Below are 27,573 nucleotides of genomic sequence, written 5' to 3' on the forward strand. Positions count from 1 at the left end.
TGAAGGACACACATGCACACTCTTTCACCACCACGGCTTCTCTTTATTTTCTGCAGGGCACCAGCCCCTCTGTGAGCCTGAGTCCAGGGCTCCTAGGAACTCTACTCTGCCCTTGCCATTCCCGGGGCCTCCCTGTGGCCCCACAGGGGAGGGAGGCTCAGAGCACAGTCTCGGCAGTGCTAGGGTCATCGAGGAACTGGCTGATGCGTTTGGGGTGCTGCAGGCCTGGCGCGGGGTCCACTCCCACTCCTGCCTCCTTCTGCTCCTGGGCGTCCTCGTCCTTCCCCTGGTCCTTGGAGAAGTACAAGAATACCTGGCGGTGGGCGGCCCAGAGGGGACAAGAGGGACGTTCAGCCCACGGTCCTGGCCCCCAGCCTGCCTCCCCCAGCCCGATCCCGGCGCCGTGATCACCTCCTCCAGCATCGTCTGGCTCACGGAAAAGTCCTCCACGCCGTGCTCTGCGCCGTGCACCGCCAGCTCTCCAAAGACGCGCGCCAGGGCGCAGCGCCCTCCTGGCGGCAGCTGGAAGCGCAGGCGGCCTCCATGTGCCTCGCGCAGCTCCGCCCCAGGGAACTCCGCCGCCACGAAGGCCGCTGCCGGCTGGGACCTTGCGGCGGGCACCCGCAGGGTCAGTGTGTGACCGGCCGCGAATCTGCAGTGAGTGGGGCCAGGGCTACCGGATCGGGCCTTTCCCAGGTCCCACCTCAGCTCACTCTCCAGCCCCTAATACTCTCCGGCCCCGCCTCATACTTGTACTACGCTAGCGATCAAGTGGTCCTCCCACCTCAGTCCCCCGCCACCCCCTGCCCGCGTAGCTGAGACCACAGGCACACACCACCATGTACAGCTAATTTTTAAATTTTTTATAGAGATGGGGTCTCCCTAGGTTGCCCAGGCTGCTCTCGAAGCTATCACCCCACTGGAGTCCTCTTTTGGACACTCCTCTTTCGCCCTTGCACTCTACCCCCGCCCACACAATAAATACCCCCACCCACTTTCCTATGGCCCCGCCCACTAACCAGGCCCTCCCCTAACTCCACCCATCAACCCACCCTCACCTCTCTAGGCTGCACCTACTCCAACGCACACCTGATTATGTCTTCTAAATCCACCCAGAGCCCCCGGCTCACGCCTCCTGGTCCTGGGCCCCCAGCACACCCCAGCCTGTCTCGCCCCCTCAGTCACCCCTGCAGGACAATCTAAAGCCTTGCCCATCTCTCCAGTTGGAGCCAAACTTTCCTCACCCGGCTCTACGTCTGGCCTCTCCCCTGAGCCCACCTACGTGCCCACCCTCACCCCACACCTGCCTGGAGGCCCCGCCCGCTCACCTGCCCTTGAGATGTTGCGGGCTGCCCAGGCAGCGGAACCGCCCATTCACCATGATGGCCAGGCGCGAGCAGAGCGCTTCACACTCCTCCATGCTGTCGGGACCCGGCACCACGAGCTTCGTGACACCTGAGCCACCTGTGCCTGGCGCCACACTGCCTGCTTCCCCGGGCCTGGACCACCCTTCTGTGTGCACATCTCCCCACTCTTCCCCAGACCGTTCTGATCCGGGCGCCGCGTCCCACCTCTGTGTGTCCTTACACCCCGGGGCCTGGCGCCCTCGCCCCACTAGGGCCAGGACTCCCCCATCCCCTGTGGCCTTGTGCTTTGGGCTCTCTCTCCAGGCCTGGATCGCCTTAACCACAGCCCAGGGCATCCGGGCCCGGCCCACCTGTGGGAGGTGAGCATCACTGAACGGCCTTCCCGCACCACGGCCAAAAGGCTGTTCCAGAGGAAGCGCCGCGCGCTGGGGTCCATGCCTGTGGTCGGCTCGTCCTGGGGAGCACGGAAGATCCCATAAGCAAGGCCCCGCCTCCGCCGCAGGCCCCGCCCCACCCAGGCACCGCCCCCACACACCAGAAACACCACGGCCGGGTCCCCAACCAGCGCCACGGCCGTCGCCAGCTTGCGTTTGTTCCCTCCGCTGTAGGTGCCTGCAGGCCGGTCTGCGTACCATGAGAGTCCCAGACGCGCCAGGCCCGAGCCAGCAGTCTGTGGGGTGGGGCCAGAGTGGGCATGGGGACTCATATTGATGAGTATGGGGCAGGGCCACAGTGTGGCGGGGCCAGCATTGAGCGTGGAGCAGGGGCACAATGGGCATGGGGCAGGGCAAATGTGAGAATGGGACAGAGCCATAGTGTGGCGGGGGCAGCATGAGTATGGGGCGGGGCCATAGTGTGGGTGGAGCAGCATGAGTATGGGGGGGCCATGGTGGGTGGAGCCAGCATGAGTATGGGGTGGGGCCATGGTGGGGGCAGCATGAGTATGGGGGGGGGGGGGGCGCATGAGTGGGTGGGTGGTGGGCAGCATGAGTATGGGGCGGGGCCATAGTGTGGGTGGAGCCAGCATGAGTATGGGGTGGGGCCATGGTGTGGTGGAGCCAGCATGAGTATGGGGTGGGGCCATGGTGTGGTGGGGGCAGCATGAGTATGGGGCGGGGCCATAGTGTGGGTGGAGCCAGCATGAGTATGGGGGGGGGGGGGGGGGGGGGGGGGGGGGGGGGGGGGGGGGGGGGGGGGGGGGGGGGCCATAGTGTGGGTGGAGCCAGCATGAGTATGGGGTGGGGCCATGGTGTGGGGGGCAGCATGAGTATGGGTGGGGGTGGGGGGCCATGGTGTGGTGTGGTGGGGGCAGCATGAGTATGGGGCGGGGCCATGGTGTGGGTGGAGCCAGCATGAGTATGGGGCGGGGCCATGGTGTGGGTGGAGCTTGGATGGGTATTCAGCAGGGCCATACTGTGGGTGGAGCCAGCATGGGTATGGGGCGGGGCCAATATGTGTGGGGCAGGGCCATGGTGTGAGTGGAGCCAGCATGAGTATGGGGTGGGGCCATGGTGTGGGTGGAGCTGGGATGGTTATGGGGCTGGGCCACAGCATGGGTGGAGCAAGCATGGGTATGGGGCAGGGCCATGGTGTGGGTGGAGCCAACATGGATATGGGGCGGGGCCATGGTGTGGGTGGAGCCAGCATGGGTATGGGGTGGGGCCATGATGTGGGTGGAGCTGGGATGGTTATGGGGCTGGGCCACAGCATGGTGGAGCAAGCATGGCATGGGCAGGGCATGGTGTGGGTGGAGCCAATGGATATGGGCGGGCCATGGGGGTGAGCCAGCATGGGTATGGGGCAGGGCCATGATGTGGGTGGAGCTGGGAGGTTGGGGGGCCAGCATGGGTGGAGCAAGCATGGGCATGGGCAGGGCCATGGTGTGGGTGGAGCCAACATGGATATGGGGCGGGGCATGGTGTGGGTGGAGCCAGCATGGGTATGGGGCAGGGCCAGAAAGGGCATGGGGTGGGATGGGGTGAGGGTGGGGCGCGCCAGGGCAAAGACAAGACCCCCAAGCAGATGGAAGAGAGAGTGAAAGGACCGCAAACTGGGAACAGCCAGAGTGAGAAGGTGACCATGAACCCAGCGAGAAAGGTGCGAAGCCCTAGGGGGTAGGCAGAAGAGGAGCAAGTGGGCAGGGCCACAGCAGGAAGACTCAAGCAGAAAGGGGCAACGTGCAGCGGAAGAAAGGTGGGTGGACCAATGAGAATGTTGGAACTTGGTGGGGCGGGGCAAAGAGGCGGGCTAGCCACATCCCTATTGGACCAGGATGGGGGACCGAGGTATAGGGGAAGGAAGCAGGGTCTGGGGGCAGGGGCAGGGACAGGGATGGAGCCAAGGCGAGAGAGTGCAGGATTGGGCCAGGCTTTAGGGGCACGGCCTGGGTCGGGCGGGCCCTGGGAGGTGAGAGCAGTGGGGACAGAGTGGACTCACCTGGGCAACCTGGGGCTCCGGGACACCGCGCAGGCGCGCAAACAGCTCCAGGTGCTCGCGGCCCGTCAGCAGCTCAAAGATGGCATCGGATTGAGGGCAGTAGCCCATATTGAGGTGCGCAGCACTGGGTTCCTGGGCCACGCTGGGGATGGGGGTGCCGGGGGCTCAGAGAGCTGGCTAGTCCCTGACCATACTGGTGGCTAACACAGGGGTCTCGGGGTCCACCCATCCAGGGCCACGCTGATAAGGGACAGGAGTGTCTCAGGGCCTGGTCCGCGTGTGGGACGTAGGGGTGCAGGGGTCTCAAACCATGCAGGTGTGCGGCAGTGAGCCCAGTCCATGCATGGGAGGTGGAGGAGTGGGGAAGAACAAGGACGTCAGGGCCAACCCTACCCCACCCGACCCTACCTGGCGCCCCTCACCTGTGGCCTGCCAGCACAGCCTCGCCCCCGCTGGCCAATGTGTCCCCCGTCACCATGCGAAACGTGGACGTTTTCCCTGCTCCGTTCACACCCAGCAGCCCAAAACACTACAGGGATGCCCACAGATGTTGCTCAGTGAGACCCCAGGCCTTGGTTCCAGCACCTCTGATTTCTTTCTTTCTTTCTTTCTGGTTTTTTTTTTTTTGAGACCAAGTTTTGCTTTTGTTTTCCAAGCTGGACTGCAGTGGCGCGATCTTGGCTCACTGCAACCTCTGCCTCCCGTGTTCAAGCAATTCTCCTGCCTTAGCCCCCAAGTAGCTGGGGCTACAGACGTGTGCCACCATGCCCAGCTAATTTTTGTATTTTTTTTTGGTAGAGACAGGGTTTCACCATGTTGGCCAGGATGATCTCGATCTCTTGACCTCGTGATCCGTCTGCCTTGGACTCCTAAAGTGCTGGGATTACAGGCGTGACCCACTGGGCCCGACCTCTTTTTTTCTTTTGAGACTGAGTCTTGCTTTGTCGCCCAGGCTGAAGGGCAATGGCGCTATCTTGGCTCACTGCAACCTCCACCTCCTGGGTTCAAGCAATTCTCCTGTCTCAGGCTCTGGAGTAGCTGGGACTACAGGCATGTGCCACCAAGCCCAGATAATTTTTGTATTTTTAGTAGAGACAGGGTTTTGGCATGTTTGCCAGGCTGGTCTCAAACTCCTGATCTCAAGTGATCCTCGCGCCTTGGCCTCCCAAAGTGCTGGGGTTACAGGTGTGAGCCACCACGCCCGGCCTCGGCACCTCTGATTTCTGAATGTCTACATGGAAGGCCGTGGATGGGGCCCCAGGGGAGCTGGGCAGATATCGGGGTACGTAGCGAGGCATAAAGCTGTCACTTAGCAGGGAATGGCTTTTGGCACACAGTGGGTACCCTATAAAGGTCGTGTGCAGCAAGTGCTCAACAAATATCAGGGCATGAGATCTCCATATGTTTCTTGGCACACTGTCTGTACTTAGGCTGGGTGTACAGTCAGCCCAAGGTGGAGAGCTTGGCCAGCACACAGTAGATGCTTAGTAAAGATATACTGTGGGCCAGGCTCGGTGGCTCACACCTGTAACCTCAGCACTTTGGGAAGCCAAGGCAGGCCGATCTCCTGAGGTCAGGAGTTCAAGATCAGCCTGACCAACGTTGTGAAACCCCATCTCTACTAAAAATATAAAAATTAGCTGGGTGTGGTGGCAGGTGCCTGTAATCCCAGCTACTCAGGAGGCTGAGGAAGGAGAATCGCCTGAACCCGGGAGGCAGAGGGGGCAGTGAGCCGAGATCACGCCATTGCACTCCAACTTGGGTGGCAGAGCAAGACTTTGTCTCAAAAAAAAAAAAAAAAAAAAAAAAAAAAGGCTGGGCATGGTGGCTCACACCTGTGATCCCAGCACTTTGGGAGGCCAAGGCGGGTGGATCATTTGAGGTCAGGAGTGCAAGACCAGCCTGGCCAACACGGTGAAACCCCATCTCTACTAAAAATACAAAAATCAGCTGGGCATGGTGGCGTGTTCCTGTGGTCCCAGCTACTTGGGAGGCTGAGGTTGGAGAATCGCTTGAACCTGGGAGGCAGAGGTTACAGTGAGCCAAGGTTAGGCCATTGCACACCAAGCTGGGTGACAGTGAGACTCCATCTCAAAAGAAAAAACGAAAAATATATATATATATACTGCAATGCGTGCTAACAAACAGCACTTGTCTGCAGATGTGTGCCAGCCCTAGTAGGTGGCCAATAAGTGGCACACAGCAAATACATCTGCAAATAGTAGGTGCTTGAATGTGAACTGGTACGAAGCAGGTGCCTGATAAATGTTGGCTGTGAACAAGTGCTTGATGTACATGTGTATACAATAGGGGTCCAATAAATTCTATTGATATTTGATAAACATTGATGGACACAAAAGTATTCAGTACACCTCTTTAGTGAGCACAGTGTATGTTTAATAGAGGTAAGCATGCAGTAGGTGCTTAATGAGGTTTTGTTGGCTCAAAATAAATGCATAGGCCGGGCGCGCTGGCTCACGCCTGTAATCCCAGCACTTTGGGAGGCTGAGGTGGGTGGATCACGAGGTCAGGAGATCGAGACCATCCTGGCTAACATGGTGAAGCCCTGTCTCTACTAAAAATACAAAAAATTAGCCGGGCGTAGTGGTGGGCGCCTGCAGTCCCAGCTACTTGGGAGGCTGAGGCAGGAAAATGGCGTGAACCCGGGAGGCGGAGCTTGCAGTGAGCTGAGATCTCGCCACTGCACTCCAGCCTGGGCGACAGAGCGAGACTCCGTCTCTAAAAACAAATAAAATAGGCTGGGTGCAGTGGGTCACGCCTGTAATCCCAGTACTCTGGGAGGCTGAGGCGGGGAGATCACGAGGTCAGGAGATCGAGACCATCCTGGCTAACACGGTGAAACCCCATCTCTACTAAAAATACAAAAAATTAGCAGGGCATGGTGGCGGGCGCCTGTAGTCCCAGCTACTCAGGAGGCTGAGGCAGGAGAATGGTGTGAACCTGGGAGGCGGAGCTTGCAGTGAGCCGAGATCGCACCACTGCGCTCCAGCCCGGGTGACAGAGGGAGACTCCATCTCAAATAAATAAATAAATAATAATAATAAAATAAAATAAAAATAGGAGCACAAATATTGGCACACAGTAGGTGCCCAATAAAAGGTGGTGAATGCACAGTAGTTGTTCAATAAACGGCCTTGGGCACACAGTAGGTGTTCAGTAAAGGATGATAGGCAGGGCAAGCAGTAGGGCAGGCTCTCACTGTCCCTGCACCTGGCCTCCACCCCTGGACTCACCTCACCAGGGGGGATCCCCAGGCACAAGCGGTCAACAGCTGGCATCCTCTGCCCGCGGTATACCTGGGAGAGTGCAGGTCCTTCAGAAAGGTGAGTGGACCAGTGGGAGCACCCCCCACCCAGCAGTCGACCTGACCACACCTACCTTGGTTAAGTTCCTCAGCACCAACACGTCCCCTTGGGTAGCTCCTCGGACCACCCGCTCCCGTTCACGGGCTACATCCTCATCTTCCTCTCCCAGGAGTGGCAGGGACCTCACCTTGGGCCTGGGGACAGAACATTTGTGGGCCTAAAGTAGGTCCTTGGCCCCTGCCACCCTCTCCGTAGACCTCACTAACTGTGGCAGGAGTTGGCTTCGGTGCTGCAGCAGTAGTGTGAAGAGAAGGAAGAGGGGCCCCTGTATCACCATGGCCAAGAGGTTCTTGCCGACCACTTCCCAGCGCAGGGGTGACTGGAACTGCCTGTCTCCTGTGGATATAGAAAGGAGGGACTGGGTCCATGAGAGTCTTGGTTTCTGGCCCCTTCTCCATTCATGTCACTCTGGATTCTTAAGGGAAAGGAACACAAATTGGATAGGCCACTCAGCTGGAATCTAACTGGCATAGAAAACAGAAGTTTTATCACCTCCCTTAATTACAGCCTTAGGCCTCTTGTGATGTAATCTAAGACAGAATGAGCTTTTTGTAACTGCTTTTTTGCACCTCCACCTTGGCCCAATCTTAGGGCCACCTAAGAACCCTGGCTGTCTCCCTGGGGGGCTGTTTTTCTCCACTCTGTATAATTAACTCTAGGTCTCCAAGGGTGCTAGCTATCTGTAGCCATGGTCCCACCTGACAGGAAGTTCTCACCCAAGCGCTCAAAGGCATCAGCCATGGCCTGGTTCCGCACCATGTCAATGAGCCCCCGGCCCAAGCAGAAGTGGGGGAAGATAAGGAAGACCTGTTTCAAGATCCGGCTCACCTCCTGCAGCTTCTGCTCAAGGGCGGGAAGAGGGATGTTGGTCATAGGCTGAGTCCAACGACCCAACCCAGCCCAAGCCCCAGCCTCATGGTGCCCCACCTGATCAGAGAAGAGCTCAAGCACAAAGGTGGCCATGCTTCCATTGATGCCAATAAAGAGGTTTATGCAGGTGAGCACCACATAGGCTGTGCTGGGCACGGAGAAGAAGAAGGAGGCTGGGTACATGAGCGGTGTGATCGACCAGCTGAAGGGACAATAGGAGTCACTGGAGTAACTACTCAGACTGAGAAGCCCTGAGAGGAATAAAAATCTCCATTCTCATCTTCTCTGCCTTAGACATTGACATTTTCACCCAAAGCACATTTCTGTTTTTTATTTTCTTTCTCTCTTTCTCTTTCTCTCTTTCTTTCTTTTTTAGAGGTGGGTCTCTCTATGTTGCCCAGCCTGGTCTCAAACTCCTGGCCTCAAGCAGTCCTCCTGCCTCGGCCTCCCAAAGTACTGGGATTACAGGCATGGGCTGCCTTAGGCCTCTACTAATATGAGCCAGGATAAGATGAGCTTTTAAGGCCACCTTGGCACACCACTGAATTGGATCACACATGGCACCACCTCAGACCTCCATATCCTCTCCTTGGGAGCTACTGCAGAGTTCTATCTCAGCAGCATTAGTGGGGAAGGCAGTAAGGGGCAGTAAGAATAGGCCCTGAGGGACTGGGGGCCTCACCCATACAGTAGTAGCAACAGCAGGAGAGCAGGCAGGTTGGCAGGGGCCACATATGCCCTCTGCTGGAAGGCCAGAAAGATGAGCACCACGATGCACGCTGGCACCAAGTAGTTACACTGCATTGGAGATGGCAGTTACCTTTATCAGTGTGAAGAGGTGGGGACTGCCACCCTCAGCCCTGTTCCCATCCTGACCTCCTTGCTTTTTGAGTAGGAAGGCACAAAGTCTCCCACAATCCTCAAGACTTTACCCAGGCCATCTTGGACAAGCCCCTGCCTACAAGGGGCCAGACAGGGCAGTGGCAAGCAGTGGCTGGGCCCCCACCCGTCCAAGCAGCCCCCGCACCATGTCCCAGAGAAAGTTGCCGAGCCAGTAGAGGGTGGGGGACAGGCCCCCCATGAGCTGCAGGTGCTTGGCTCGGGTGACTCGCTCCTCAATGAGGACAAGAGTGAAGCTGGCCGGGACGAAGGACATGGCAAAGACCACACAGATGGAGACGAGGACGTCCACTGAGGAGGCCATCCTGGAGGTGAGGACATGAGGGCTGTTGTAGGGTGAGGGTGCATGGGTTGCTCAGAGCAGAGCTGAACACGCCATTGATGGGACAAAGGTCTATGGGGCAGTCAGCAGTGGCAGAGATGGTGGGGGCAATTTAGGGATGAGGGTGCCTGGGATTTGGCAGCAGAGGTTGTACAGGTCTCAGGCAGGATAAAGGTTGGTGGGACGAGGATGTATGGGGGAGGCTGGGGCCCGCTGAGCCTGAGGAGGTTCCATTTCCCTGGCTCAGGGAGCAGAGGAACAGTTTCTATCCCCCATTTATAAAGCAAGAGTGTGTCAGGGTTCAAATCCAGCTCCCACCACCCCAAACGACAGAGCAATGGAGGCAGGGTAGGACATGCAGGGTGGAGGGACTCACAGCGCAGCCTCAGACAGCTGCTCCTTGGTGAGGTTCAAGGGGTGGTTGAGTGTGGTGATGCTGTGGGTGCGACGGGCCGGGCCTGGGGGCAGGTGAGCACGTAGGATTGCGTTGTTGGCTCGGTTGACAAAGGCCACCATGGAGTGCCAGCCTTTGTTGTTGAACCAGATCTGGGTGGGGGTCAAGGTCATAGGGTCAGAGCAATGGGGTTGGACCTTGCTGTGACAGGACACCCACCTGCCTCCCCGGTTCCCACCTTGAGACTGTCCTGAGCATCCAGGCTGTGAGCCCAGGCTGTGAGGTTTTTCAGGACACGGTCGAGGGCCCCGCCAGGCAGGGGGCTCAGCAGCGCCCACAACTCCTCCACTGAGTGGCCCAACTCTTGGCCCGAGGGCAGGCCTGGGTCTCGGCCCCCCAGCGAGAAGCCTCCATACCTGTGGGGCCGTGCAGGCAGGGAAGGGGAGCTGAGGGCTGAGGTGCCGGGAGAGATCCCAGGGGGCAGGCAGAGGGCATGGGAGTGGAACTGGGGCAGGGGACCCCAAGCTAGACCCCTCCTCACCTGACCTCATTCACCCACTTCTTAGTCTTCAGGCTGTGGGAGAGACGGACAGAGTTACAGGCAGAGACAGTGATGCAGGACAGAGAGAGAGATGGTGAGAGGGGCCCGCAGAGTCAAGGGTGGGACAAAAACAGGAAAGAAATCTGGGCGCGGTGGCTCCCGCCTGCAATCCCAACACTTTGGGAGGCCAAGGCAGGTGGACCACCTGAGGTCAGGAGTTTGAGACCAGCGTGGCAACATGGTGAAACCCCGTCTCTACTAAAAATACAAAAACTAGCCAGGAGTGGTGGCGGGCACCTGTAATCCCAGCTACTCGGGAGGCTGAGGCAGGAGAATTGCTTGAAACTGGGAGGTGGAGGTTGCAGTGAGCTGAGATCACACCCCTGCACTCCAGCCTGGGCAACAGAGGGAGACTCCATCTCAAAAAAAAAAAAGAGGAGAGAAAGGTACGAAAGACTCCCAGCCCGGAGCCCCAAGCTGGGCATCCAACCCCTCCACTTCCTCCTCCAGGACCACACCAGCCCCAGCAACCCAAGGACCCACGCTATAGCCAGGGAAACTGAGTCCTGGGGCATGGCTCACCCCTGGCGCACCAGGCGCGGGTAGGTCTTGACCAGGAAGTCAGACAGGTTCCGGCCTGTCAGGTTCTGAATCACTTCCCCAGAGCCGGTCACTGCCTGGGGCGGAGGGGGACCACCAGCTGCAGCCGGGCAGTCGGGCAGCAGGCGCCGGGCACCGGGCCGGCTACACTGGCAGGCTGGGGACGGAGACTCTGGGGTCCAGTTGCCACTGGCCAAGACCTTGGCCACTTCAGCAGGAACTTCTGGTGCCGAGAACCTGCAGACAGTGGGCTGTGCACACTCAGGGGCGCTGTAGGGTCAAGGTGCAGGTCTGTGGGCACCCAGCTTCTGGAGGCTCCTGGAGCCACAGAGGTTCCCAGCTCCCAGGTGGGCACAGGGGATGCTCCAGGTGCCCCTTGAGGCCCCCTGGCCAGGGACCAGATGGGAAAACTGAGGCCAGAGAGGGGCAAGGTCCAGGCCAACAAGACGCCCTCACCTGTTGGAGCTATGCTGCACGGTGGGCTCCTCCAGTCCTGCCTCCTCCAGCAGTGCCTCGAGCAGCCGGGCACGTCCAGGGTCCCCTGGGGCATCCTCACTGTGTGTGAGGGGAGATGTAGGGTCAGGGCTGTACCCCCAGGTCCGTAGTCTTCCTGCCACCAGCCCCTTCCTTCTGCACCCACCTGAAGAAGGACACCTGAGCACCGTACATGGTGGGACTGAGCCGCAGAGCCGGGTAGTGCCCGAAAGGAGGCACGATGAGGCTGAACACGAGGGCCAGGCCCACAAAGAGGGCAGGCAGCACGATCTGGGGGACCAGCCCATCAGCTGCTGCTTCCATCCACCCTCCAGTCTTGCTTGCACCTGTCCCTGCTCCTGCTCTACAACCACCCATGGCTCCCCAGTGCCCTCAATAAATGTGCTCCAGGTTGGGAATACACACGGGGGTAAGGGTTTGGATTAGGCCACTGAGTGGACGGCCAGGGTAGGGAACTCAGGGACTCCCATGCGACTCCCTGGTGCCGGCCCTCCTCACCTGCGCGAACAGGCCACGGCGGCTGCGGCGGGCAAGGAGAAAGCGCTTGAGAAGCAGGGCCTGGAGCTGCTGGCGGGTCAGTGCCCAACCCTGTGCCCGGCCCACGGCGTCTGGCCCAGAGCCCTGGAGGGCCTGGGTCTCTGGGGCTGACCCAGCTGTGAGGGATGAGAGGGTCAGTGCTCACACTGCTGTGGGGGGTGGCTGGGAGGACCACAGGGCCACTGGGGAGGACTTACCTGGCTCCCTGTTCTCCAGCGCTGTCTCCTCTGGAGGCATCTTGAGCCGCAGGGTCACGTCTAGGCCAGCAATGCCTGTGCGTAAGTGCTGCCCGCAGCAGCCATCTGCAGGGCCATCGGGGTCAGGGTCAAAGTTGAGGGTCATGGATTGGGGGATCAGGAATCAGGTATAGGGGTAAAGGCTATGCCTTGAGCCAGACTAAGCCAGGGATGGGGACTTGGCCTCTGGTCCCACTCTGGACTGGGGTCAGGGGTCAGGGAGCTGCGGCCGCACCCTCCATATTTGTGTCTGCAGCACACTCCTCCACCACCTTCAGGAAGATCTGGGGAGACAAGCAGGGGCTCAGAGCCTGGACACGCACAGGGAGACCTGGGGGTTTGTGAGCCCCCCAACCCCTCCTACACCATGGGTCCCCCAGGCCTTCCCAAGGGACATCTGAGCCACCAAGCTCCTCATGTGCCATGCCTCCTCCCTGAATGTCCCTGATGCTCGTAAACACACTCCTATTCATCCTTCAAAACACCACCTCCTCCAGGCAGCCCTCCTCCCAGCCCCACCTCACCACCACCCAGCCTCACACCTCCTCGAGGCTGGTGTCGGAGATCCCGTAGCCAGTGAGCCTCAGCTCCGCCAGCCGCGCGTCTAGCTCTTGGAAGAGTGTGGCGAAGCTGCCGTCATGGGCACCCGTGTAGGGCAGCACCAGCACCAGCTCGTGTGGCAGCTCCTCCACCAGCTGTGCCCCGGGCACACAGTGCTGCACCAGGGCCAGCAGCTGAGGAGTGCCTGCGTGGACAGAGGGGTGCTTCAGGGAGCCCCAGCTCACGCCCCATCCCAGTCTCCCTGGGGAAGAGGCATTGGTGACCTGTGAGGGGACTGTCCCTGCAGACAGAGAGCAGGGTTAAGAATGTAGGCCAGGTGCGGCCGGGCGCAGTGGCTCACGCCTGTAATCCCAGCACTTTGGAGGTCGAGGCAGGCGGATCACTTGAGGTCAGGAGTTTGAGACCAGCCTGACCAACATGGTGAAACCCCATTTCTACCAAAAATGCAAAAATTAGCCAGGCATGGTGGAACCCACCTGTAATCCCAGCTACTCCGGAGGCTGAGGCAGGAGAAACGCTTGAACCCAGGAGGCAGAGATTGCAGTGAGCCGAGATCACACCACTGCACTCCAGCCTGGGCGACAGAGCAAGACTCAAAAACAAACAAAAAGAGATCTTGACCGCAGTGCTGGACCTAGGGCGGAGGTCAGGGGTAGGTTCATCTCTGGCCTCAGCCCTGGTTGAGTTAAAGGTGGGGTCAGTGTTCAAGTTCGTCTCATGGTTCTGGCTCAGCCCAGGGATGGGGGCATCGTCTCAGGTTCTCGAGTGCTGTCCTCCTCCTCCCCTCCTCCTACCCTCCTCCTCGTTCTCCTTCTCCCCATTCCCCCTCCTACTCCTCCCCTCCTCCTCCCCCTCCTCCTACCCCTCCTCCTCGTTCTCCTTCTCCCCATTCCCCCTCCTACTCCTCCCCTCCTCCTCCCCCTCCTCTTCTCCTCCTCCCCATCCCCCTCCTCCTCTCCCTTCTCCTCCCCTCCCCCTCCTACTCCTCCCCTTCTTCTCCCCCTCCTCTCCCTCCTCCTCCTGTCCCTCCTACTCCTCCCCCTTCTCCCCTCCCCCCACTCCTCCCCCTCCTCCTTCTCCTCCTCTCCCTCCTACTCCTCCCCTTCTCCTCTCCCTCCTCTCCCTCCCCCTCCTCCTCCTCTCCCTCCCCCCTCCTCCTCTCCCTCCCCCCTCCTCCTCTCCATCCTACTCCTCCCCCTTCTCCTCCCCTCCTCTCCCTCCCCTCTTCCTCCTCCCTCCCCCTCCTCCTCCTCTCCCTCCTACTCCTGCCCTTCTGCTTCCCCTCCTCTCCCTCCCCCTCCTACTCCTCCCCCTCCTACTCCTCCCATTCTCTTCCTTCTCCTCCTCTCCCTCCTCTCCTCCTCTTCTCCCTCCTACTCCTCCCCCTTCTTCTCCCCCTCCCCCTTACTCCTCCCCTTCTCCTCCCTCTCCTCCTCTCCCTCCCCCTCCTCTTCCTCCTCTCCCTCCTACCCCTCCCCTTCTCTTCCCCTCCTCTCCCTCCCCCTCCTCCTCCTCCCCATCCTACTCCTCCCCTTCTCCTCCCTCCTCCTTTCCCTCCTCCTCCTCCTCCTCTCCCCCTCTCCCTCCCACTCCTCCCCTTCTCCTCCCCCTCTTCCTCCTCTCCCACCCACTCCTCCCTTCTCCTCCCCCTCCCCTTCTTACTACTCCCCCTCCTCCTCGCCTAATCCTCCTCTGCCGCCTCCTCCTCCTCCTCTTCCCCCTCCCCCTCCTCCTCCTCAAGTTAAGGCACAGCCGCCCCACTGCCCACCTGCCCTGGGTCTCCCACCCTGGCCCTCACCGACTCTGCTGCCCTGGCTGCCGTTCTTCTTTTCCTGGCGGGTGTCCACGCTGCCCTCCATGTCAGTGTCAGCCTGCGGGCAGAGAGGCACCAAGTGGCTTGGCCTTCAGGGCTGAACAGAGTCCTGGGGGTCAGGGGTCAGGAGAAGGCCGGTCCCCACCTTCTCATTGGTGATCAGGGGCAGGCGGGCCTTCACCAGCCTCAGGTAGTAGCCGGAGCCCAGGTGACGGCGCAGGAAGAGTGGGGAGCCACAGCAGCACAAGCGGCCGCCTGCCACCACGGCCACACGGTCTCCCAGCAGCTCCGCCTCATCCAGGTGGTGGGTGGAGAGGATCAGCGTGCGACCTAGGCACGGGAGACCAACCCACAACTACCATCAGGGCACCGGGTCTTTGCCCGAGCTGGGGCCTCTGCCAGGAGTTATCTGCCCCATGAAGCAAACTCCTATTCAACCCTCAAAACCTCATCCCCAGAACCTCCTCGTCGGAAACCTTTTCTGGCCCTCCAGGCAGAATCCAGGGGAACCTCTGGCTACCCCCAACTCTTTTTTTTTTTTTTTTTTTTTTTTGAGACGGAGTCTTGCTCTGTCCCCCAGGCTGGAGTGCAGTGGCGCGATCTTGGCTCACTGCAAGCTCCGCCTCCCAGGGTTCACGCCATTCTCCTGCCTCAGCCTCCCGAGTAGGGACTACAGGTGCCCGCCAACACGCCCGGCTAATTTTTTGTATTTTTAGTAGAGACGGGGTTTCACCCTGTTAGCCAGGATGGTCTCGATCTCCTGACCTCGTGATCCGCCCGCCTCGGCTTCCCAAAGTGCTGGGATTACAGGCTTGAGCCACCGCGCCCGGCCTCCCCCAACTCTTACTGTCTCGGTATTTGAGCAGCAGCCCCTAAATGCCATAGTGACAAGTGGGGTCCACATGTAGCAAACTCCTACTCATTCCTCAAAACCCTATCCCCAGCACTTCCTTGTCAGAAGCCTTTTCTGGCCCCTCAAGCAGAATCCCCAGCTCTTACCTTCTCGGTATTTGAGCAGCAGCTCCCAAATATCGCGGCGGGAAGCAGGATCCACGCCAGCCGTAGGCTCGTCCAGGATAACAACTTGGGAGCCGCCCACAAAGGCAATGGCCACAGACAGCTTCCGTTGCATCCCACCTGGTAGAGGTGGGGAAGGGACCTCAGTGTGTTGCACCCAGCCTTGGGCAGGGTTGCCTACCCACGTGGACCTCAGTACCTGGCTTCCCCCTGCCTTCAGGATGAATCCCCAGCCCCCCTCCCTGTGAGGTGACGTCCCTAGGTGATGGGCTTACCAGAGAGGTGGCGAGTCTGCACACTCTGCTTGGAGACCAGCCCCACGTCCTGTAGCAGACGGTCCTGCTCGGGACCCACCACAGTGGCACTCAGACCCTTCAGCCGCCCGTAGAACCAGACGTGCTCGCCCACGGTCAGCCTGCGGCCAGTGCACAGAGCAGAATGACCCACATGGCAGGCAGAGTCCCAGAGGGCGTCCAGTCCCTTCCCACTGCTGCACTCCGGGCCTGCCGAGACGTACATGTCAAACAGCACGTTGTACTGGGGACAGACGCCCAGGTGGGGCCGGATGGTGGCCATGCTGGAGCGGACGTCGTGGCCCAGTATGAAGGCAGAGCCACCACTCGGTGGGAAAAGACCACTCAGGATGGACCTGTGGGTAGAGGGGTCTCAGAGCAGCCCCCTTCATGGAGTGCACCAGCAGTTACACAGCATCTATTTTTAATTTCTATTTTTTTAATTTTTAAATTATTTATTATTATTATTATTTTTGAGACGGAGTTTCACTCTGTCACCCAGGCTGGAGTGCAGTGGTGCGATCTCAGCTCACTGCAAGCTCCACCTCCCGGGTTCACGCCATTCTCCTGCCTCAGCCTCCCAAGTAGCTGGGACTACAGGCGCCCACCACCACACCCAGCTAATTTTTTTGTATTTTTAGTAGAGACAGGGTTTCACCGTGTTAGCCAGGATGGTCTCGATCTCCTGACGTCGTGATCCACCCGCCTCGGCCTCCTAAAGTGCTGGGATTACAGGCATGAGCCACTGCGCCCGGCCACAGAGCACCTATTAAATGCTACATCCAAAACCCTGTGATAGCCTCATTTTTATTTATTTGTTTATTTTTATTTTTTTGTGACAGAGTCTTGCTCTGTTGCCCAGGCTGGAGTGCAATAGCACAGTCTCGGCTCACTGCAACCTCCGCCTCCAGGGTTCAAGCAGTTCTCCTGCCTCAGCCTCCTGAGTAGCTGGGATTACAGGTGCCCACCATCACACTCGGCTAATGTTTGTATTTTTAGTAGAGATGGTTTTGCCAAATTGGCCAGGCTGTGTCTCAAACTCCTGACCTCAGGCAATCCTCCCACCTTGGCCTCCCAAAGTGCTGGGATTACAGGCGTGAGTCAGCACTCCCAGCCTATTTATTTTGAGACAGGGTCTCACTCCGTTGCCCAAGCTGGAGTGCAGTGGCGCCATTACTGCTCACTGTAGCCTCTACCTCCCTCACAGGGAGGGAGTGGTGGGGGGCTCGGGGAGGGAGCGGTGGGGGGCTCGTGGGGAGGGAGTGGTGGGGGGGCTCACGGGGAGGGAGTGATGGGGGGCTCACGGGGAGGGAGTGGTGGGGGGCTCACAGGGAGGGAGTGGTCGAGGGGCTCACAGTGTGGTGGTCTTGCCGGCCCCGTTGTGGCCCAGGAAGGCGGTGATGTGGCCCTGGTAGAAGTCCAGGCTGAGCCCTCGCAGTGCTGGCTGCGGGCTGCCAGGAAAGCACTTCTCCAGGCCGCGAACGGAGACCCCAGGACGCAGGCTGAGTGGTGCCTCTTCCACCAGCACTGCAGAGACGGGGCAGACTCAGCCAGAGTTCATGGGGGTCCCGGGGCCTGCAAGTCCCACAGAGCTGGGCTGTGGAATCTGGGACCTGCTGGGCCGGGGCCTATAAAAGCTGGGGGAGCTTGGGGACTGCAGTGTCTTCAGGGCAGGTGTGAGGGTTGGGGTGTCCAGGTCATTGTCATTGGCATCTGTGGAATCTCATTTTGGGGGGGAACTGGGCATGTAAGTGGGAAACCAGCTATTAAGCCTTGTAGGGCCTCACCCTTTGGGTCCAGTGGGGTGGGACAAGGGGCTGGACTCTTGGGGGGCTGAGGTCCACACCAGTAGCTCCTCCGAAAGGGAAAATTCCATGGTTCAGGGATCCCGTACTGGCCTGGGGGGAGGGGTGCTGGTTATTGCTTAGCCCACCACCCCGGAGTGTGCCAGTGTTTTTTTTTTTTTTTTTTTTTTGAGACGGAGTCTTGCTCTGTCCCCAGGCTGGAATCCAGTGGCGTGATTTCGACTCAATGCAAGCTCCGCCTCCCAGGTTCACCTCATTCTCCTGCCTCAGCATCCTGAGTAGCTGGGACTAGAGGCGCCCGCCACCACGGCCAGCTAATTTTTTGTATTTTTAGTAGAGATGGGGTTTAACCATGTTAGCCAGGATGGTCTCGATCTCCTGACCTCGTGATCCGCCCGCCTCGGCCTCCCAAAGTGCTGGGATTACAGGCGTGAGCCACCCCGCCGGCCTTGTTTTTTCTTTTTTGAGACGGAGTTTCACTCTTGTTGCCCAGGCTGGAGTGCAGTGGCGCGATCTCCACTCACTGCAACCTCCGCCTCCGGGGTTCAAGCAATTCTCCTGCCTCTGCCTTCCAAGTAGCTGGGAAACAGGCACCCACCACCACACCCGGCTAATTTTGTATATTTAGTAGAGACGGGGTTTCTCCATGTTGGCCAGGCTGGTCTCGAAATCCCGACCTCAGATGATCCGCCCGCCTCGGCCTCCCAAAGTGCTGGGATTACAGGCGTGAGCCACCGCGCCCAGCCCAGCTTTTTTTTTTTTTTTTAGAGATGGGGGTCTCACTCTGTTGCCCAGGCTGGTGCGATCACGGCTCACTGCAGCCTCAACCTCCTGGGCTCAAGTGATCCTCCCACCCCACCCTCCCGAGTAGCTGGGACTACAGGCGCCTGCCACCGTGCTCAGCTAACTTTTCTGCAGATGAGGTCTCACTATATTGCCCAGCCTGGTCTCAAACTCCTGGGCTCAAGCGATTCTCCTGCCTTGGCCTCCCAAAGTGCTGGGATTACAAGCGTGAGCCACACTGCCCAGCGACTGTGCCAGCTTCTGGCCACACACCTGGAATCAGGGCGTCCAGGTATGAGGCGGCCAAGAAACCCCGCCCACCTGCCTCAGGCCCCGCCCCTCCAATGCAGCCACCTGCATGCGTAGCCGCCCCCCACCCCCAAATGGCCTGGAGGCCACACCCCTAGCTCAGCCTCCCGCAAAGCAGGTGCGACCCGGCCCGGCCCGGAGCCCCGCATCCTACGGCCCACCTGGGCACACAGCTTCCAGGTACCAGGTGGCGAGGCCGTGGAGCGCCGCGTCCAGCAGCAGAAGGCCAGAGACCTGGGCCAGGCTGAAGACGTCTGCTGTGGGCTGGGTGCCCGCATTGTGCCACTGCGCGCCCTCGCCCTGCTCCTCCAGCAGAGCCAGGCTCTCGCAGCCGAAGCCGAAGGCCACGGGCGACAGCAGGCTCTGCGGAAAAGCGGGAGGTCAGTGAGCGGCCAAAGTGGGGGGTGTCCCCCATCCACGCCCGACCCGACCCGGCTCTCACCGCGGCCACGCGGCCACCCGCGGGCAGCCGGTCCCGCCAAGCCACACAGAGCACGTAGGGCAGGTAGAGGGAGAAGTAGGCCAGACCGCCGCAGGCCGCAGCCAGGTTGGCGCGGGAGAAGAAGACGCTGAGCAGGAAGCTTTGGGTCACCGTGGCCACCGCGAAGGCTGCCAAGAACAGGAAGACCACGCCCGGGTGGCTGTAGGGGAGGATGTCCCCCAGCTGTTGGAGGCGACGGGAGCTCAGGGTCCAGCTCCTGGATTGGCCTGGGGGCGCGCACCCACGCGGGGCCGCCCCTGCCTGCCACCCTCCCGCGCACCCATTCTGCAGCCGGGCAGGCCGAGGCGCGCCCACCTTGAGCACCAGAACCAGCAGCGCGGCGCTGAGCAGGAAGGGCCCGAGGCAGCTGAGGAACCAGCCTAGCCAGAGCACCGCGCGGCTGAGCCCCATGGCGCGCATGGTGTCCCGCAGCCGTGTCTCCTTCTCCCGCACCACGGCCTTCACCGTCAGTGTCACGGAGTAGATCCAGGCCAGCGTCAGGAAGAGCGGCAGCGACCGGCTCAGCACACGCAGGAACCTGGGGTGGGGACGGCTGGGGTGGAGGCTGGAGACCCTCTGCAGATCCGCCCTCCGCCCACCATCTGGCACGACTGGTTCGTGTCCCGGGATCTCAAGGCGAGAAGATTCGCCTCCCTGTTTCTTGGACCCTGATCCAGCCAGCCTTTGGCTCTCACGCATCAGCGCAGGCCAGGCTCTCCCTGTGCCAGGGGCCCCCAGACCCTCAGAGTCCCCTGCTCCTCCCGCTGCAGCAGGTCACGTGGAGTGGTGTAAAGGTGCAAAGTTCGCAGCCTGGACCGCAGGAAGGTTCCCAACAGAGCCCGGGCCCACCCCCACACCCGGGACCTTCCCTCCGCGGGGAAGAGCGGGGAGGGGTGCCAGAGCTCACACGTCGTCCACATAGCACGGATAGGGCATCTGCTGCAGGTAGAGGCCGGCCCGGGGGTTGGCGCCGCTGAGCAGGCGGACGGCTGCGCGCTCCACCAGGTCCTGCAGGTACACGAAGCCGCCCCACACGTAGCGCAGGTCGGTCAGGGGGTCCGCGGCTGGGCCAGGGTCCCAAAACCTGCGAGAGGGGCATGGTGGCCGGTTGTAGGGAAGGGCTAGAAACTCCCGGGCCCCCACCGTGAATAACTTTTTTCTGAGACTGGGTCTTGCACTGTCGCCCAGGCTGGAGTGAAGAGCTGCAATCATAGCTCACTGCAGCCTTGACCTCCCGGGATCAAACGATCCCCCCAGCTCGGCCTCCCAAGTCGCCTGGCTAATTTTATTTATTTATTTATTTGAGACGGAGTCTCGCTCTATCGCCCAGGCTGGAGTACAGTGGCGCCATCTCGGCTCACTGCAACCTCCGCCTCCCGGGACGAAGCGATTCTCCTGCCTCAGCCTCCCGGGTAGCTGGGACTACAGGCGCGTGCTGCCACGCCCGGTTAATTTTTTGTACTTTTTTTGGGGCGGGGGTTCACGCCATTCTCCCGCCTCAGCCTCCCAAGTAGCTGGGACTACAGGCGCCCGCCACTGCGCCCAGCTAATTTTTTGTATTTTTAGTAGAGACAGGCTTTCACCATGGTCTCGATCTCCTGACCTCGTGATCCGCCCGCCTCGGCCTCCCAAAGTGCTGGGATTACAGGCATGAGCCACTGCGCCCGGCCTTGTACTTTTTTGTTTTTTTTTTTTCTTTTTGAGACGGAGTCTCGCTCTGTCGCCCAGGCTGGAGTGCAGTGGCGCAATCTCGGCTCACTGCAAGCTCCGCCTCCCGGGTTCACGCCATTCTCCTGCCTCAGCCTCTCCGAGTAGCTGGGACTACAGGCGCCCGCCACCACGCCCGGCTAATTTTTTAGTATTTTTAGTAGAGACGGGGTTTCACCGTGGTCTCGGTCTCCTGACCTCGTGATCCGCCCGCCTCGGCCTCCCAAAGTGCTGCAATTACAAGCGTGAGCCACCACGCCCGGCCTGTACTTTTTTTTTTTAGTAGAGACAGGGTGTCACCGTGTTAGTCAGGATGGTCTTGATCTCCTGACCTCGTGATCCACCCTCCTCGGCCTCCCAAATTGCTGGGATTACAGGCGTGAGCCGCTGTGCCCGGCCTCACCTGGCTAATTTTTAAAGACATTTTCGTGAGGTTGGTGGGTGGGGGTCAGGCGGAGAGGCGGTCTCACTATGTTGCCCAGGCTAGTCTCGAATACGTGTCCTCAAGAGATTCTCCCACTTTGGCCTCCCAAAGTTCTGAGATAACACGCAGAATCTACTGTACTCAGCCCCCGGTGCAATTTTAGCTCCACCCTTATTCCAGGAGCCTAATAACACACCTGGCTCCGCCCACCACTGCCCTCAACCTATGCCTGCTCTCATCTTATCTCAGGCCCATGGCCACGCCCCTCATGCACCTAGGACCCGCCTATCACGGGCCCCTATTGGTCTAAGGAGCCTTGGGCTCTGGCTACCATGCCACTGTTGATACAGCCCAGATCCTGTCTATCATGGTCTCCAATAGGCTGAATGCCGCCTGGCCCCACCCACCACGCTCTTGGCCCCGCCCAGTCCCTCCTTCCCCCCCCACTCCCTCCTTCGCCTGACCTGTCCCTGATCTTATTGGTCCTCGTGACCGCATCAATGTCCATGCGGATTTTGATGCGCACGTGGCCGGGGCCCAGGTCTGCGGTTGGGTGCTCTGTGGGGTCTGAAGAGTCCTCAGGTCCCAAGAAGACGACGCCGGCCCAGAATCGATGTTCCGCGAGCAGCTGCAGGGCCCGCGACACCAGGGCTGCCTCTGAGGGTGCCGCCTCCAGCTTGTCCAACGACAGGCACTGTAGGATGGGGGAGTGAGTCCTAGGCTCTGGAGTCCGCCTGCCTCCTAGACCACTCGGCTCCTCCCTCTGGACCTCGGGGCTGGGCCATGTTTGCCCCTCGTAGGCCCAGTGTGGGGCCGGCTCCCTCCTGACGTCTCTACAAATCCCAGGCTCTTACTAGGGCCGGGCCCGCCTCCCCCTGGGAACACCAGGGCGGGAACACTAGGATGGGCCCTGCCTCCCCACTGAAACAGACCCCGCAGGTGGACGGGCCCTCACCTCCGTCACTCGGCCCAGCGTGCCCACCAGGCGCCCCACATCAGCATGTGCGTCCTGCCAGCTGTAGCCACCGCTCCCAGGGTCCAGAAAGGATCGCAGGGCCTCCGTGTGGTCCCGGCCTCCAGGTCTGGGCTGCCTTCTTCCTTCGTCCTGCATTTGCAGGAGCCGCTGGGGGGGCGCAGGTGAAAGTGAGAGTCTGGGTGGGGCGCAGTGGCTCACGCCTGTAATCCCAGCACTTTGGGCGGCCGAGGAGGGCGGATCACCTGAGGTCAGGAGTTCGAGACCAGCCTGGCCAACATGGTGAAAGCCCGTCTCTACTAAAAATACAAAAATTAGCCAGGAGTGGTGGCACATGCCTGTAATCCCAGTTACTTGCGAGGCTGAAGCAGAATTGGTTGAATCCGGGAGGCAGAGGTTGCAGTTAGCCAAGATCTCACCACTGCAGTCTAGCCTGGGCAACAGAGTGAGACTCCATCTCTTTAAAAAAAAAAAAAAAAAAAAAAGCAGGGCGTGGTAGCTCACACCTGTAATCCCAGCACTTTGGGAGGCCAAGGCGGGTGGATCACGAGGTCAGGAGATGGAGACCATCCTGGCTAACACGGTTAAACCCCCGTCTCTACTAAAAATAACAAAAAAATCATCCAGGCGTGGTGGTGGGCGCCTGTAGTCCCAGCTACTCGGGAGGGTGAGACAGGAGAATCACTTGAACCTGGGAGGCGGAGGTTGCAGTTAGCCGAGATCACGCCACTGCACTCCAGCTGGGGCGACAGAGGGAGACTCCATCACAAAAAAAAAAAAAAAAAAAAGTGGGGGTCTGCACGGAGCCCACCTTCCCATCCACCGGGCCTGTCTATCCTCCTCACTGGGGAGCCACATCCCACCTCCCCAGCCCCCCCACACACCTGCAGCGCGGCCACATTGGAACTGTCGTTCATGAAGGTGAAGATCCGGGGTCCCAGCATCTCCCACACCTCCCGGACATCCCTCAGCAGGGAGAGCTCCTCGAAGGTCCGGTTCACCTGTGGACAGCACCCCCTCCACTGATGACCCTCTCCTCCTCTGAGGACCCCTGCCCACCCCCTGCCCCCTCTGCCGTCCTCCTGCGGGTGCCTCTGATCCTCCACACATGCTGATCCCCCTCCATCCGCTAACTCCTACTTCTTTTTTTTTTTTTTTTTGAGACGGAGTCTTGCTCTGTAACCCAGGCTGGAGTGCAATGGCGCGATCTCAGCTCTCTGCAAGCTCCGCCTCCCGGGTTCAGGCCATTCTCCCCCCTCAGGCTCCTGAGTAGCTGGGACTACAGGCACCCACCACCACGCCCAGATAATTTTTTGTATTTTCAGTAGAGACAGGGTTTCACCGTGTTAGCCAGGATGGTCTCGATCTCCTGACCTCGTGATCCGCCCACCCCGGCCTCCCAAAGTGCTGGGATTACAGGCGTGAGCCACCGTGCCCGGCCACTCCTACTTCTTCAAGCCCAGTTTCCGTGACCCTCCAGCCTGGCCCTGGCCCACCTGGACTGAGGGTACTGGATGGGCTCTGGCGGCCAACCTCCCACCCTAGCATCCAGACTGCCCCCACCTGGGCCATGAGCTTCCGGGTAAAAGGTGTATCTGGTGCAAACAGCAGCTTTCCCAGGATCAGAGGCTTCAGGCGTCTCCAGAGCAGGCGGGACAGCGGGTGGCTGTCCAGGGCTCCAATCAGCTCCGAGCAGGCGGGGCCTGGGATGGGGGTGCCATGAGGCCCTGGCCCCTGCCCACAGTTCCACTTCCCAAGAGGGGAAACTGAGGTCAGTCACTCACTCAGGCTGCTGTCTGGCAGGGCCGTTTCTGGCTCCTGCCCCACCAGCTCCATCAGGTCACTAGCCTCGTACCAGTTGAAGGAGGGGCCCACTGTGCTGCTAGGTCCCCTGGCACTGCAGAGAGCCTCTGACAGCAACTCCAGGGGGCCACTGGTCCCTCGGGGTCTCTGCAGCAGTGCCTGAAGCTCCGCCAGGCTGTGTAGCGCCAGGAGCTGGAGAGAGGTTACCAGACGGAGCTGGCAACGATCCCACCTCCAAGCCCTAACCAGGGCAGGGCACTGGGCCAGGGGCAGCCTCTCCCTCTCTTGCTGTCTAATTCTCCTGAAAACCCACCCAAGGGAAGTGCCCCGGCTGCCCCAGACCCTCCCGGATTAGGCTGCCCCAGACCCTCCAGGATCAGGCTGCCCCAGACCCTCCCGGCGCAGGCTGCCTGCCAACGTTGCCTCCATGGGGGTTGAGGATGAGTGGGGCCTGGTACCTCCTGGGCCAGGTCCTCAGCTGCCTCCAACAAGCTGTGCAAGGGCTCCTGGGCTTGACCCAGTGCCAACCCCAGGGATTCCTGGGGAGAAAGACCACAAGGGTGACAATGACTTTGAGCTCTCACTAGGGGTCCAGCGCTCTGGCCAGTTCCCAGGCAGACCATACTATCATAGCCCCCACTTTACAAATAGGGAAACTGAGGCTCTGAGAGGCAAAGGGACTCATTCGAGATCTCACAGACGAGTCTTCATCACCGAGTCAGACACACTCTGTCTGGGCCCAGACAGGACAAGCAGCATCACTGCAGGGACCAGGGACAGCCTGGATGCCTGGAACAGGAGGTCCTTGGCCCGGGGTGGGGCAGTGCCAGGACATCCCCAGTGCAGTGTCCCAGGAAGTCAGCGCAGTCCCGCCCCCACACCCTACCGTAGGCAGCAGTGACGTCAGCAGCTCCGCAACATCCAGCATGGGTGGTTCCAGCGGAGACTGCTTGGTTGGTTGAGGCTGGGCTGGGGGAGGAGCGCACGGGAGCATGGGGCTGGGAGGACGTTAGCCTGAGGCACCCACCCCCACCCTGTGCCCATTTCACGGCCCGGCAAGTTGAGGCTCAGAGCTCAGCCCTGCCAGAGGCCCCCTGGCCTCCTCACCCGTGCTGCGTGCAGCCCTCAGCGTGGCGATCAGCTTCCCTAGGCCAGCCAGCATCCTGTGGGCACTGGCCCCTCCCAGCACAGTGCGGGCATCGGCTAGCAGCCGGGAGACCCTGGAGACAGAGAGAGGGCAGGAGGTGGGGTTCCGGCGGGCACTGCAGCCCCGAGTTTGCAGGCTGGCCGCACCCACTGCCTCTGGCTCACAGGGAGTCGTTGAAGTTGCTCAGGCGCCCGGGCTCCTCGCCCGGTGTCAGCTGCGGAAAGCAGGTGTTGTTCACATTACAGATGAGACCCTGGAGCCAGGGCACGGTGCCCGCCGATGGCAGTGGCTTGTTGGGGAAGTGGCCTGCGGGGAGATGCCTGGTGCTGAGGCCCTGTGGACTCTGCCTGACTCTACCCCCATCGGGTCGCCCGGCACTGCTTGCATGCCTCCAGCGATGGAGAGCTCACTCCCATGCCATGTATTGGCGGTCTGGTGAAGGCTCCCTGACATGTACTGGGGATCCCTGTGCATGGGTGACCCATCTGCCTTCCCCTACACACACAAAGTGCCTGGTCCCTGGGGGGCTCACATTCATGGTGCTCCAGGGGCGGGTGGGAGTGGCGAACAGCCACCAGGATGAAGAACAGGAACAGAGGCCACAGCAATTCGACCAGGAGCTGGACCTGGGGGAGAATAGGTGGGAGATGGTGGGGGACAGTGGGGGCTGCCTGCCCACCCGGCCCTGGCCGCACACTGGGGCGTTACCGGCTGTCTCCGGCGATACATGAAATTCTTCCAGAGCAGCAGCATCAGCTGTGTCCAGAAGGCCATGGTGAGACTGGACAGGGGACGGGACAGAGAGGTCAGGACAACGGTCGGGCTGAAGACGTGCGGTGCGGCTGCGGGCAACTCCCTGCCCCTTTCTGACCCTCATTCCTCTATCTCACAGCGCAGGGTTCCTGGAAGCTCTGATTAGAGCGAGGCAAACAGTAGTCACTTGATAAAGGGGCTCCGATACCCCAGGGGTGGAGCAAACCAATGGGAGCTCAACCCGCAGCCGTCCTCGCATCTGATTGGCTGCCAGGACTGTCGCTCTGAGCAGGGCTGACAGCTGGGGACTTAAAGACCATCCTCTAATCCTCCAGGGACCGAGTTTGGGCTTAACGCTTTCGTCACCAGGCTCCACCCCAAGCCTCACCTGGAAGCCTCTTCCTTGTCCTGACCCGCAGCCTCCTGCCTGGTCCAGCCCAGGCAAGGGTTCCTTTCCCCTCACTGTTCTCCGAAGACAATAGCAACGAATATTGGCAGTGCTGGACATTTCACACGCCCAGCGGAAGTGCTGGACTATCACCCTACTCTACAGAAGTCGACACCGAGGCCCAAGAAAGCAAACGCAGGCACCCAGAGAGACAGGCAGTCGCACAGCTGAAGGCACGACCCCAGCTCTGCCCACACCTTATGTAGCATTGATCGCTCAGAGGGATCGCGGGAGCCAGAGAAGGAGTCAGGCGAAGGGGCTGGGATAAAGACTCCTGGAGCCAGCGATTCCTGATCTCTTTTCCTTGGGCCGGTCCACCTCTGACACAGATGGAGAATCTGACGCTGACAGAAGGGCAGGAAGTTGCTAAAGGTGACCAGGCCGGAACTGGGACCTCGGACCCAGACCCTTACGCCAGGGTTCTTTCCTTTACATCAATTGGGACTTAGGATCTGGGGGAGCGGCCTCAGTTTCTCCATTTGTAAAACGGGGCAAGGGGGAGTGCAGGAGTTCTAACGGGCAGGGGGCTGCAGGTGTGTGATCGGCAAAGGCCCTCTTAAGGGTCCCAGATGTCGGATGCCCCCGTTGAGCATTAGTGGTCAATTCAGACGCCGTCAACACTCACCGGAAGGAAGGGAAGGGTCAGAGGCTGGACCCCCTAATTCCCAGGGAACTTGCATCCCTCCCGGCCCCAACCCCGCATTCTCGAGTCTCGGGCCTTCCTCCCTCTCCGAGTCCTTCTCACCGTTCCAGGGGCTTCCCAGCTCTTGCCGCCTTCCCTCCGCCCAGCAGCAGGCAGGGAGCGCGACGCCCCTTAGTCAAGTGCGCTGAGCTTCCCCGCGCAGGTAGCAGCGCCGGGCCACGCCCCTGACTCTCCACGCTGCTATTGGGCGATCTGCCCATCACTCACGGGCCTGCTCCGTCAGAGCTGCGCGAGCCGAGGGAGGAGGCGGGATCACAGAAGGGCCTCGCCCAGCCGGGTTTCTTAAAGGGACCGCGCAGCTCTTGCTGCATCACCGTAGGGTAGCGGGGTGCCCGTCAGGTCCCAGGCGGGCCAGCCTCCGGGAATGAGGCTGCGCTGCCTTTGGGGAGCCAGGCTGCCTCTCCACGTTGCAGAGCCGGCTGCAATACCGCAGCTCCGGATTGCAGGAGTTCCCTGTCCCCGCCGTCCC

General features: G+C 60.4%; 1 protein-coding gene across 6 annotated transcripts; it reads right to left on the reverse strand.

Annotated features, from left to right (window-relative positions):
• Nucleotides 1-22: 22 nt before the first annotated feature.
• ABCA7 (ATP binding cassette subfamily A member 7) lies at nt 23-27,240 on the reverse strand. 6 transcript variants are annotated; one of them, XM_030796014.1, is made up of 47 exons: nt 27,147-27,240; nt 25,909-26,111; nt 25,733-25,826; nt 25,365-25,506; nt 25,161-25,273; nt 24,940-25,022; nt 24,512-24,592; nt 24,035-24,245; nt 23,814-23,953; nt 23,135-23,251; nt 22,233-22,400; nt 21,742-21,971; nt 20,054-20,230; nt 19,462-19,684; nt 19,108-19,306; nt 18,900-19,028; nt 17,556-17,666; nt 17,124-17,295; nt 15,993-16,124; nt 15,751-15,890; nt 15,458-15,595; nt 14,604-14,788; nt 14,444-14,516; nt 12,627-12,829; nt 12,320-12,368; nt 12,046-12,150; nt 11,810-11,964; nt 11,457-11,581; nt 11,273-11,371; nt 10,799-11,053; nt 10,217-10,249; nt 9,914-10,091; nt 9,658-9,827; nt 9,087-9,264; nt 8,742-8,857; nt 8,117-8,261; nt 7,906-8,029; nt 7,396-7,525; nt 7,203-7,323; nt 7,058-7,120; nt 4,226-4,332; nt 3,804-3,945; nt 1,903-2,037; nt 1,718-1,821; nt 1,329-1,421; nt 412-652; nt 23-313 (listed from the first exon to the last, which is right to left on the reverse strand). In XM_030796014.1, the coding sequence occupies exons 2-47, from the start codon at nt 25,972-25,974 to the stop codon at nt 158-160; spliced, it is 6,351 nt and encodes a 2,116-aa protein (XP_030651874.1). In that variant the 5' UTR covers nt 25,975-26,111; nt 27,147-27,240; the 3' UTR covers nt 23-157. The 6 variants fall into 6 exon arrangements, with proteins under 6 accessions (XP_030651874.1, XP_030651872.1, XP_030651873.1 ...); XM_030796012.1 differs by having other exon boundaries at nt 18,827-19,028; nt 19,108-19,329; XM_030796013.1 differs by having other exon boundaries at nt 18,827-19,028; nt 19,108-19,329; nt 25,909-25,981; nt 27,147-27,207.
• Between the last annotated feature and the right edge of the window lie 333 nt (nt 27,241-27,573).

The sequence above is a fragment of the Nomascus leucogenys genome, chromosome 17 (genome assembly GCF_006542625.1).
Source record: "Nomascus leucogenys isolate Asia chromosome 17, Asia_NLE_v1, whole genome shotgun sequence".
Taxonomy (NCBI): domain Eukaryota; kingdom Metazoa; phylum Chordata; class Mammalia; order Primates; family Hylobatidae; genus Nomascus; species Nomascus leucogenys.

What these genes read in the sequence shown, in the direction of transcription:
- ABCA7 (XM_030796012.1), bottom strand. Translation starts at nt 25,974, where the DNA reads ATGGCCTTCTGGACACAGCTGATGCTGCTGCTCTGGAAGAATTTCATG. An exon ending in GCTCAGGTGTCCTTCTTCAG is followed by an intron (nt 11,372 to 11,456) that starts GTGGGTGCAGAA and finishes CCTCACACACAG; the next exon opens with TGAGGATGCCCCAGGGGACC. An exon ending in TTGAGCTCTTCTCTGATCAG is followed by an intron (nt 8,030 to 8,116) that starts GTGGGGCACCAT and finishes GCCCTTGAGCAG; the next exon opens with AAGCTGCAGGAGGTGAGCCG.